This window comes from Bombyx mandarina, chromosome 26, assembly GCF_030267445.1.
Source record: "Bombyx mandarina strain Sakado chromosome 26, ASM3026744v2".
In the NCBI taxonomy this organism is placed as follows: domain Eukaryota; kingdom Metazoa; phylum Arthropoda; class Insecta; order Lepidoptera; family Bombycidae; genus Bombyx; species Bombyx mandarina.
In genome coordinates this window covers 5,537,840-5,551,000 of record NC_143232.1, presented here as the reverse complement: position 1 = coordinate 5,551,000, position 13,161 = coordinate 5,537,840, and the positions used below count along the sequence as shown (strand labels likewise).

The 13,161-nt window shown below is 40.2% G+C and overlaps 1 protein-coding gene across 1 annotated transcript in view; it reads right to left on the bottom strand.

Moving 5' to 3' along the window:
• Positions 1-13,161, bottom strand: part of Skeletor (DM13 and DOMON_DOH domain-containing protein skeletor) — a 58,967-nt gene that overhangs the window by 34,644 nt on the left and 11,162 nt on the right. Inside the window, exons 2-4 of the mRNA XM_089738880.1 lie at positions 7,888-8,037; positions 2,310-2,494; positions 163-325 (exon numbers count right to left, since the gene is read on the bottom strand). Of these exons, the coding sequence (XP_089595006.1) occupies positions 163-325; positions 2,310-2,494; positions 7,888-8,037 (498 nt within the window). The remainder of the gene's footprint in view (positions 1-162; positions 326-2,309; positions 2,495-7,887; positions 8,038-13,161) is intronic.

Genomic DNA, 13,161 nt, shown 5'->3' with positions numbered 1-13,161 from the left:
TAAATATGAATAGAAGTATTTCCATGACATCAAATCGAGAGTTTTATTTTCCGAAACTACTCAATAAAAAGCTCCAATAATTATTTCTAGCTTTGGTTATAATTGTTTTTGCGAAACTTTCATAACGTTAAATGAACTGTCCCTAAAGACATCGTGACGAACCTGGAGCTTCTCCGTCGTAAGAGAAATTAGTGATGAGCAGTGTTTGCGCATCCACCACGATGATCTGGTCGGAGGAGACGCCGTGGATGCCGCGCAGCGCTCCAACCTTCGCCGGCTTAGGATAGTCCAGGTCGCGGGGGATGCTCACGTCCCCGAAATTCACCTGAGAATAAATGTTTTAATATAGGTTTATGATCAACAGCTTCCGACAAGCTTCTTTGGATATGTTTATTTCGTCGTTTTATTCAATGAATAGACAGATGTTTGCTCTCTATTTGATGTTCGACTCGCTATCGTCCACTACATTATAGACACTGCCGCCAACTACATTAAGCTCTACTATAACTCTATTTTTTTTTTTTTTTTTTTTTATTGCTTAGATGGGTGGACGAGCTCACAGCCCACCTGTTGTTAAGTGGTTACTGGAGCCCATAGACATCTACAACGTAAATGCGCCACCCACCTTGAGATATAAGTTGTAAGGTCTCAGTATAGTTACAACGGCTACCCCACCCTTCAAACCGAAACGCATTACTGCTTCACGGCAGAAATAGGCAGGGCGGTGGTACCTACCCGTGCGGACTCACAAGAGGTCCTACCACCAGTAATTACGCAAATTATAATTTTGCGGGTTTCAATTTTATTACACGATGTTATTCCTTCACCGTGGAAGTCAATCGTGAACATTTGCCGAGTACATATTTCATTAGAAAAATTGGTACCCGCCTGAGATTCGAACACCGGCGCATCGCTCAACACGAATGCACCGGACGTCTTATCCCTTAGGCCACGACGACTTCTATAAAAACATCGCGTCATAAATTAATAACAACGAAATAAATTTTGCTATATCTCTCTGTAATAACTAACTATTTCTATTAGTGAGCAATCACATATATGCGCACTGAACGCTAGAGTGACCATTACTCGAATCTTGAAACAAATTGAAAAGAAACCGAGACGGTTTCAGAAGACTAGACCAGTCTTCACTTTATCTCCCGGATGTTCAGACGAGCACGTTCCCAGGAATGCCTTATTGCACGCCAAAATAATAAAAAACAAATGAATGCAAATAATCAAGATTAGATTACAACGAGCGGTCTTATCACTCCGAACGATCTCATCCAGACAACCGCTTTTACCTCGAGATGCCTGATGACATTTAACTAGTACCTGAGCCCCCGACGGTGTGTGGAGTTTCGCCTTTTATCGGCTTTTGTTTTGGTGATTTAGTAGGTTCTAGCGAAGACTAATACCGTAGAAATAAGCCAATGTTTTTACAAATCCATACACGTCTATTAGACACCAGAAGCATCGTCGCTAATTAATCAAAAAGAAGAATAAATAAATGTTTCCGATGAGATCGTAGCTTTTAATTAAAAGCTCACCATGACCAATGTAGTTTTTAACACGCTTTTATTAGCATCATATTTTATGTTATGTTAGTGTGAATGTATATAAATATTTTCACTTTGAACATGATTTTGACCCCCTTCAAAACATCGGATTAACTCAAAAGTTATCAAATTTCTTGATAAGAACCGATGACAAATTAAAACTCTTAGACTCGTTATCCTTACTAGGATAATCAGGATTAGAGATTTTTTGTTGAGATTAGCCCCAATTTTTTAACTAGCCAAAATTTTAACAACTCTTCCACAATACTAACAAAGCCTAATTCAACCGCTGCATCAATTAATAGCTCATTATTGACATTTTGATGTTTCATTGTAACAACATATTTCATAAATAATAGTTATCAAAACTAAAAATCACGCTTTTCCAGAAAATCTAACTAAAAAGTAGAAACTCATATATTTAAAAAAAAGCATGGGGTGTTTCAAGATATTATCAAAAAGATAATCCTTCTACTCATATCTATCGATTAAATATGTATTTATAACTATTCATACCACGCACCCCACTCTTTTTTTACAATAAATTAATTTGTTTATTTAAATTGTATTTTCTATAAAAACCTGTTTTTTAGTTTTATATACTATCATTTTTTTAATACAAAATTTCTGTTTTACATGTAATATAACCATTAGTATAAATAATATGTACCTTGTGTAGTCGGGGTAGTATAGTAGTAGCAGTAGTAGTAGTAGACTAGGTTTTAGCGAAGTGACAAATAGCTGACTCACCGCGTATTCGTCGCACCAGACAGAGAACCAGCGGATGTCCTTGAGAGTGAGTCCGTCAGAGAGAGAGACGGTGACGGGCTCCCCGCGGTACCGCCGCAGCGCCCCCGCCCCGCCGCGCTCGTCCCGCAGCCGCGTTGCCCCCGCGGCGTCCGGACTTTTGGACTTGCCCACGTAGAAGTATGCAGCTGGAGCAAAGATACTAACTTAATACTCACTAATCAAATCGTACCTAAATCTACCGTAATGACTATTAGCAAATAAAATATTTGGTTCACAAATACAATGACACTTTGGTGATTTACAAAGTGACGTTTGGAAGTAAAGCATCGACCGTGGCATAGAAAATGGATGAGAGATAAATTTTTGGGGGTAAAATGAAGGCTGTCTTGGAACGAAGCGTGTCTTGCAATTAGGACTCGCTCGTTGCCGCGCTGCGCGTGATGAGTCCCGTGTTCAGTGGTCGGGGTTGGGTTCGACTGAAATAACAGGCTATAGTCCCATAATTTTTCTGTAAGCCCGTTTTATCATAAATTTTACTCATCTAAATAAAATGACTTGCTTTAAACCAATAATAATTATGATAATTATAAACCGTTACTCGAAGCTAAAACTATTAAATTTATTGATACAGCAAAGTTTTTACTGACATGTTCTCACGCGCTGAGACCGGTGGCCCCTCGTTGACATACATACATGCTCTACTTACATTAATTGATCTCTTAACGACCAGACCCATGCAAGATACCTTTAGTAATACACCGGAAATAATTAGTTTTTTAAGAAACCCACATGTTGTTCACAAAAAAGCGTGATGGCATAACTGGATCCAACTGGTGATAAGCAGGAGCCAATTTTTGAGCTAAGTCTAATTAGTAATAAATAAAAAATCTACTATAACGGAAAAACTCCTTTAGTAATAAATAAATAATTTATGAAAATAAAGAAGGAATAAAACTTGTATAGTCCGATAGATATTCTACCGCCAACGTCCACTAGCCGCTGTACAATAGGATAGAGAGTTAAACCTCGTGTATCAAGGTAGGTGGTAGCACTCACATGTCATGCTTATGGACCGGTAACCACTTAACACCAGTTTGGCCGTGAGCCGGCGTGAGTTCGTTCAATGTATGTACGATTACAAAATAAAAAGCTAAAAATAGGCTTCCCACGGTGTAAGCGCACATAATTACCACGCATTGACGCGTCCAATGCGCACAATACACTTGACGAATTACTGATCCATGGTATTATGCGTGCAATGGACACTGTGTACGCTTAAAATGTTAATGTTGGATCCTTCTGTGAACAAAAGTGGAACGTGTACCACAACGTGACTAAGTCACTGTGGTGGTGCAGCAGTTAGCGCCTCTAATAATTTTTTTTATTGCTTGGATGTGTGGACGAGCTCGCAGCGCACCTGATGTTAAGTGGTTACTGGAGCCCATAAACATCTACAACTTAAATGTGCCACCCACCTTGAGATATAAGTTCTAAGGTCTCAAGTATAGTTACAACGGCTGCCCCACCCTTCAAACTAAAACGCAATACTGCTTCACGACCGAAATAGGCGGGGTGGTGGTACCTACCCGCGCGGACTCAAAAGAGGCCCTACCACCAGTAATTACGCAAATTATAATTTTGTGGGTTAGATTTTTATTACAAGGTGTTATTCCTTCACCGTGGAAGTCAATCGTGAACATTTGTTGAGTACGTATTTCATTAGAATCATTGGTACCCGCCTGAGATCCGAACACCGGTGCATCACTCAACACGAATGCACCGGACGTCTTATCTTTTAGGCTACGACGACAAATACAAAGAGTCTTGAGAGATAAACAGCAGCTCGGCTGTGTCAGTTTTATTTTTGACGCCAATAAAAGACGGTGGTCACTTTTTACCGGTTGAGCCGTATCTTCGTCTGCTTTGGAAGGCTATGTGAACATTGTACCATTTTTATGAAACAAAAAATAGGTAAAGTTAAAAAAGATACAAAATCGTACTGAAAACTCGAACAAACATAAGCTAATGATTTTATGCTAAGTAATCACAGGGTACTAACATATAAGCGTACCAACACCCCGCCTATTTCTGCCGTGAAGCAGTAATGCGTTTTGGTTTGAAGGATGGAGCAGCCGTTGTAACTATACTTGAGACCTTAGAACTTATATCTCAAGGTGGGTGGCGTATTTACGTTGTGGATATCTATGGGCACCAGTAACCACTTTACACCAGGTGGACTGCGAGCTCGTCCAATCATCTAAGTAATAAACAATAATAAAAAAATTCAATAATATTTCAATAATAATTTCAATAATTCAATAATTTAAGTAGAATCTTCAAAAGACCACAAAAATGATTATCAGTAAATTTTAAAGTATTAAAATTAAAGTATTTTCTACACGTGACCCCACTGTTCCAATGGTCGCCTTTGTACTGTACTACAGAGTAAGATTAACATAGCTGAGGCAGATAGCGGTATGCTAAACAGCGCACTCGCCGCGCCGCGGTCTAACGACGGCCACAAAGCATAGTCCGCACGCCGGGACAAGGGGGGGGGGGGGGAGGGAGCTGGGGGGATGCAGAGGGAGACGTGAAGGACTTAGAGGTCAATTCCATATAAACTTTTTACTAATTAAGTTGAAAAGTCGACCACGATAGCAATTGGAATAATAAAGAGTATTGTATGAAATATTCTGTATGAGATTCTTCAAATATCTGTCGAGGTAGTTCTCAAAACGTCAAATGGCCGACCTACCTTAAAACCAGCCCGCGTGAATGTTTTGTATCAAAATTACGCAGGTTGAACTTGTTGTCCGCAACCGTCACCAGATTTACAATCAACCTCATGTAAGTTTTTTCATGAAACCGCACCCCTTCTAAAGAGTGAATCCAAATCCTGCCCTGTAGTCTCGCTTGTGTAAATTACTAGTAATTACTTCAAGAGGCAAGTTAGTGCAGTGTTGTGTGCACGTGTAGCATGGCTCGTCCCTCCGCTGGAGCACTGCGCTACGGTGAGCCTGGCTTTGATATATTTATTAATGGCATCTAAACTCATCGCTGCGGTTAGATTTGTTAGGAATAGTGAGTTCATTCAGCCAACCATGTGAGAAAAAAGCTCCCCTTAATGACTGGACCAATCTTGATTTTGTTTATTGCCCTTGTAGGCAGACGAGCATACGGCCTATTTAGACGTGACTTACAATTATAATGTGAAGTGTCGGAGATTCAGTGTTGAAAGGAACGTCGCCCAACATTAAATGGTTCCATTCGAACGACTCTCTGTCGAGACGCATGCAGTGAGGTGCCATTTTAAAGCTGGTAAAGAACCATCGGCTCACGTCGTCAAAAGAAATGCATTTATTTATTTATTGTTTCGTTTGCATACAACACAAACAAACGCTAACGTTTTTGGGAAGTGCAAAACCAATGTTAAGAGAGCTCTCCTGCCCCCGGACGTACGCACTCCACACAAGCCACACAAACGAGCAGAACTATCGCGAGTGCGGTCACTCGTACACCTCCATTGCTGAACGCTGGCAGAGGGCAAGGTAACTACAATACTACGATTGCCAGTGTCATTAACAATATACAAAAGACAAACATAGTACATGTGAAGTCTGGGACCCCCCATCGAACTGGACTGTCGTGTCCGACAGCTGCGACCGTCCGAAAAAAAATACAAATTTAAGTTAAGGTAAGCGCGGCCATTAAACACTTAACTAAGTGGAACTTGGGGCTGCTGACACAAGTTTTTCATGTTACAGCTTATTTAGTAAGCTGAGCTTAAGCTAAACGCTCCGTTAAGCTTGTACTGAGCTTAAGATACTTTAGTATACATGATTTTTTTTTTTAATCCAAGTAACAATAGATTATTCGTTCTTATCGCTAATAAAAATGTATTCCAATCGCTACTATATATTTATTGCATGTTATCGAACCCATATACATTAGAAGGTATATGTTCACCAACCTTGAGACATGAGGTCGAAATCTCAATAGTATGACATCGACCACAGCCTCTAATCACTAACGCATCATCCGCACAGACTCGTACAAACAAAATTGATTGCTTGCATATTTAACTAGATTTTCAATATGACCTCAGTTCTAGCTATGTACATAGTAATAGTAAATATATGTATATATTAGTGATGTACGAAATAATTGCAACAGTGTGGTGGTGGTACTGTAGCGAGGGACCGTGGGCGCGACCGCCGCGGTACTTACTGCTGTAACACATTACAGAACTTTACTGATACAATTACGAGTATTACAGCTCATAATACGACGCGACGCGACGAACGGAAACTTTTTGTACACCTCACTGAACATGATTACATTGGGCGGGGGTAGTACTCGTGTTTTAAAAATTGAGGGCCCGTGTCATTTGCTTATAAAGTTTCAGATTGACTAATAATTTGAAATCGCTAACTTTTATTAAATGGTTTTCGTAACACAAAGTCCCAATTCGAAAGCTACGCTCTATGTATCTAGCTTATGTTATATAATCCAAAGAAGATCGTTCCAACCAAGTTCAATACTATTCATAATTCGGGACAAATATAAAACGTTAGTAGAGTCACTTGCACCACCACTAGTTACATAGTCACATATTTAGCAATTACCACCAATCGCATCGCAAGTACAGAGCTTTTTTGTCTGGCCGGGGGCCGCCGCGATGTTCGTGTGGGTCAGGGCGCGACACTATGCGGAGCCGTCGCAAGTTCACCCCTGGTAAGTGCAAACGGCGTCACGACGTCGCCCGCGATGCTTCTCGCGATGTCATCACGTGGCCCGCCGGCCGCTGACACTCACTCTAACAACTTCAACACATTACTGGACCAAATACTGACACGTTCACTCATTTACTTGAGTATCTCGAATGGATAAATGGAAATTATGCTTGTTCGAAGATGCTCATTTAAATTAAATACTCTTTGGAGTTCCGCGCGTTGTTAATATTTGACTTAAGGAATTGTAAATAGATAAATTTATAATGTGAATCACAGAAGATTGCAATATGAGCTCCTCTGGACTACCCAGTTCAATTGCGGAGCGTCAGGGGTGACAACGCCGAGATCCTTGCTAGATACACAATATCACACCATTTGCTGAAATTCCTCTTTAAGTCAGGATTGTTCGTGATATATTTCAAGTAAAGACATAAAAAAATATTTTTTTACAAATCACTGTATCATTTTATATAGCGTGATACTGGAGATATCCCTCTGGGATTTCAAAAACGACTCGACTCAACTTGTTTAAAGTATTGTAAAAAAATGAGCGGGGAAACTAAGCGGGGATACACTCGTTAGGACTTTAGAAACTCATTTAATTCCAGCCCTTGACTACATCCCTGCACTAGTACGTACTGCCCGTTACTATCACATGACATTCAGCAAAAAAAAACAAATCAAAACTCAAACCTGCGTCCCCTTGAACGACGAACATGCGCGGAGGTGCTCGGCCACTCCATCGAGCGCACCATACATCGCAGGATACCATACATATGTACATATGTACGTACGTGTGTATTGTGTAATAACTTAAAGAGAAGTATATAATTATAGTAGCTCACCAGGTCCCTCTCCATCGTAGTGGAAATCTTGGATGAACAGAGTTTTGGAGTCCACGGCGTACACCCTGCCCCGCACTCCGTGGTGGAGCTGTGACAGCGGACCCAGGTCCTTGCCATAGTACCGTGCTTGAGCGAAGCCACCAGCAATACCTGAGGAATTTACACATTTATGTTATTCAAATATTATTTATAATGTTCGTCATGGCTCCCTGTGTGTGTGTATGTATGTGCGTGTGTGTGTGCGTGTATGTGTGTATGTTTGTGTGTTACATCATGTCACACAATTTGCCCGTGGTGATCTGTTCTACGAGGAAATCAATCCTCCCACGAATTCTTCTTCCGATCCTAGCTTTATCATGTAGAAATCAGTCACAAGCTGATAACTAGAGACATTATTTTAGTTACATTTATTTCAGTGTCGTTTTTTTAAACAATGCCAAACTATGTATAAGATATTAGAAACATCCTGTTGATTATTCAATTAATGTATTAAATCCCTGGCATCTGTGCTAAAGTCTGGTACGACAACTCGATATTTGGTAACGTGGATGTGTCGAGTGGACATTAAACTGAATTAGACACCGAACGAAACCTAACAACTGCAAACAGTACAACTTGATGTTTGTGTGTTGTGAGTTAGTCTGTCTGTTCCCTAGTGTGGGTCGAGTGTGATCGCGCTTGCTCACAGTTAGTAACTAGTACGTGTGATTACTATTATTTTTACTATAATTTAGTGAATGATAATTGAATTTAAATAATTTGAAAATGATAATAAAGTACTGTTTATGAACATCAGGAATGTCATTCGTGTCGGACGGCATGTGATGCGGCGACGTCGTGTCGTGTCGTGCGTGTCGTGCGTGTCGTGCGTGTCGTGCGTGTCGTGCGTGTCGTGCGTGTCGGGCAGCATCTAGTACAAAGCGAGTGCTAAGCTAGTGACGGTGCGACGAGCGGCACTACACGATCGGACGCGCTGTGTGTAAATAAGAGCTTCATGTTGTTTATAATATTGTGTCCGATATGTTAAGAATCTATATATTAATACGTGAAGCAAAAACTTTGTACCCTTTTTACGAAAACTGTGCCGACGGAGGAGTATAAAATTTCCCACACATAGAAAATACAGAAAAGTAGTGCAGAATATTAATATTTTTTTAATTATGCACAAACAATACATAAAATCAATAAAAAAAACATTACACACACTACCATGTATTTGACACACACACGCATGCATGCTATTTGTTTATTGTCAAACTTTTCTTATTGTTTAAAGGCTGTGGTCAAATTGAGAATAGATTAAATATTGTTTGTCTTTATTAATATTTGTCTAAAGTGTAGTTTTGGCGAAATCTGTGATTATAGAAGTATAATAAATAGTCTTTGACAATAGAATCATAATAGTGTATAAAGCATAATTTCAATTAATTATAGTCGAATTTCGACTACCGGGGGACCACTAGTACATATTATCGCAGGAGAACGAGAACGAGAACATGTTGCAGTTAATTCTCTAGTTTTGTATCGGACACACACACATGGACACCGACACTGCTGACAGCTAAACCGCTACCCGCTGCTAAGAGCTCAACTCAAATCTAATGAAATATGCGTATTTGGTAGACAAAACAATCAAGAGGATAGCTCTCCCTCTCCAAGTGCAACGCAATATTGATTAACGAACAATCAAATATTTTTAATAGTTTTCAATATGTATAATGACGAGTTTTCTTATAACAGACCACAAACATAGAGTGGTCAGAGCGATACAGGAACACATATTAAAGTACAGAATACAACTTTTAAACGATGATGACATATTTATGAGCCGCAAGACGTCGACTGTTGGACACACGTCTCACTGTTGTCCGAGGACCCTGTGAGGTCGCAGGATAATGCTGGGTGAAGGCGGAACTGTTACTTGTAAGTTTATCAATGTGACTTGTAATTTCAAACAATGCCACCGCTAACTGCTTCAACGAGCACTCAGTGAAAGTGGTACAGGCCTCAGTGAGCTGCACAAAAACCAACAAAGAGCATTAACAATAGTAATACACTTTTTGCGTTTATAGTAAAGACTCTTTTGCCTTGCACAATCTCTTTGATCCGAGATGTACGTGCGCCTTACGTGTAAGAGTTAAGATTGATTTCCGTAGCACATTGTGGAATGTGATGTGTGCGTTCCACATAACTCTGCCGTAAGCATCTGACAGCTCGTTGTAAGGTGAATGTTCTCTAGAGATGCCATGTGCTCTAGGGCTAGTACTGAGCTGGTAACAAATTAACTACGAATACGTCCCAGCTTCGAGGAGAAGAGTCATTGTTGTACTCATACCTCAAGCTTGACAACGGCATTGACGTCGTGATGTACACGGGCACCAGTAACTATCTATCAACAGAGCTGTGTGAGCTGCTCTACCTATGTAAGCTAATAAACTAGTAAATTAGGTCGTAGTTTGTAATTCAATCTCCAGCTGAAAGATACTGAAGACCTGTAAACTTACATCTGCACCTGTACCATCTATCGCTACGCTCTGTCTTTCGAAGACAATTAGACCACAACGTATGTAATAACTAATAAAGTATTTATTCCATAGCAGCATAGTGGAGTAGCTATGAGGTCGACACTGTTCGTGGTGCAAATGAACTGCTATATAATTACGTTAGTTCAGATGCTCCCTTGCGTCGTTTGCTCAGATATACAATGCGCAGAGACAGTCTTATTGCAATGTCATTATAAATCTGATGAGGTTAATAGTAATAATACCATTATTAGTTAGTTGCGAGACAACGAATCTGCTAAAATACATAATCTTAATCAAATTATGTGGCAACCCTGGCGGATCTGATATGCAGCCCCCCTAGAAACTTCACTCTCTCGCTCGGACGTGATCCGCAACGCACTTTCTACGAACTGCTTGTGTCATAACTCTCATTAGCGACTTATTGATAAAAACTACAGCGGAGATCTACAAGAGCGCTACCGATGTAATATCTCCGTTTTATGAATAATATCAAATTCAAATTCAAATTCAAAATCATTTATTTCAACTTGGATGTCATCAAAAACACACTTGTTGAATGTCAAAATGTAAAAGAAAATGTTAACTCTACCACCGGTTCCAAAAAAAGCCACAGTCCTGAGAAGAACCGGCGAAACAAACTCAGCGGCCTTTTTTTTTTTTTTGTATTTTCTCAACTATTTTCTTTTTTTTTTAAGCAAGAAAACATATTTACAGTATACAAAAAAACAAGTCAAAAAAATACAATTCAAATAAATAATAATAATAATGAAAAATGAAAAGGCCAGGAGCGAACGCCTCATTCCCACGTGGTGCCATCTAGTAAAAAATCCTTAACTTTATAATATGCCTTGTTGCACAAACGTTCCTTGACAGTTTTCTTAAATCTATGAACAGGTAGTAGTTGAACGTTTTGTGGGATCTTGTTGAAAAGCTGTACACCCAGCCCCCTGAAAGAGTTGCTTATTTTCTTAATTCGAGCCGCCGGCAACGCAAGCCTATGTTTGTTCCTAGTGTTCACATTATGCAAATCGCAGACTCTGGGGAATTCTACAATGTTTTTACGCACGTACAATAAATTTTCAAAAATGTATTGGGACGCTAAAGTTAGAATTTTGATTTCCTTAAACTTGTCCCTCAAGGATTCCCTCGGGTGCATATTATAAATAGCACGAATAGCCCTCTTCTGCAGGATGAAAATCGTTTCGACATCGGCAGCATTGCCCCATAGCAAAATGCCATAGGACATAACACTATGAAAATAACTGAAATAAACTAGACGTGCCGTATCTTCATCAGTATACGTTCGTATCGTCCACAGTCGTGTCGCTAGTCACATATGTTCGACCAGAACCAAGGAACAAACACCCCCCGTCGAATGCGTCGCTGAGGGTGAGACAGCCGCGCAACACAGATGTGACCTCAGCAATCTACCTGCACGTAATTATCTCTGCAGCGACTGAACTGTTCCACGCGCGGGGCGTGATGCCAGTTTACAGGATTTAATAATATGATCTTACCATACGTAACCAAATTATAACAGTCCCCCAACCTCTCTCTTCACTATAAATAATAGAGATTTCCATCCAATCTAATCCCATAAAACTGTGAAAAGTGAGAAATTATATTAATTGTATCTGCACAAGCTGCTTATAGTGCGAATAGTTATTTCAACAAGTAATTAGTGCAACATCTATCGTTGACACACATTGTGGAAGCAAAACCAAAGATTCCGGTATCACAACTTACAGAAGATGGAAAAATAGCTTCAAATGTAAAATGTATTAATTAAAAGTAAAAACATTTTTTTAACGAATCGCGGTATGAACCAACATTGGAACTTCTCTGAAGCATATAATTTGACTGATAACTAAAGACATCGACTCATTATAAATTTCAGAGAGTCGGCAACCTGAAGTGGTAGTGGCCTGGATATATGTATGTATAAGCCGTATAAGCGACGTTCGCTAGAGCAAACAGGTTCTCGAGTGGAGAGCACTCAGCGGCAAACGTATAATGGGACGCCACCCAGTTAAGTGGTGCGATAATCTTCACGCGGTGGCTGGCAAAAGATGGACGAGGAGAGCCCAAGACCGGACTCAGCGATGTGGGTTCGGAGAGACCAGGCTGATGATCCGATGCGAAACACAATAAACGCATTTATAATATAATCGCTATCACCGAGACCCCGCCCGTCTTGTCCGTCCATGAATGTGAGTAACAAAGTCTCAGTAATGCTCACCGCAACTCAACATTCATTCTGCGGAGTCGTCTATAGGACCGTAGCTTCATCTGTAAATACGAGGCTTAGTCGAGAGCTTTTTCATTTGATTCCCTTGACGGAGTTTATTTGAATGCGGCCGTATTGATGAGACGCTAGAATGAACCCGCGCTTGTTAATTACATTTTATTCATGACCTTTCTCCAATTTTTCTCTTTAGTCTTTTATTGTTTTATGTTTTATGGCTCGTTAGGTATTTTTGAACGTTCAGAGTATTATTTTTGAGAGAAAACCCTTTTTTCTAAACACTCTCGAGACCCGTATTGTGTCACGTGTATTATCTGGTAACCACAACGTGCACAGCCTCCGTGGGTACAGTTCGGAGAGATCCCACAATGAACATACTTTGCGGTGTTCTTGCGCTGTAGGTTCACACCCTAATCCAACTCTGCCCGAGTTCTGCCGTCGGAGATCAGATATCGGATGATAGAGTGTAAAAGGGGTTGTTTGGTGGGTAGGGCCCTAAGACAT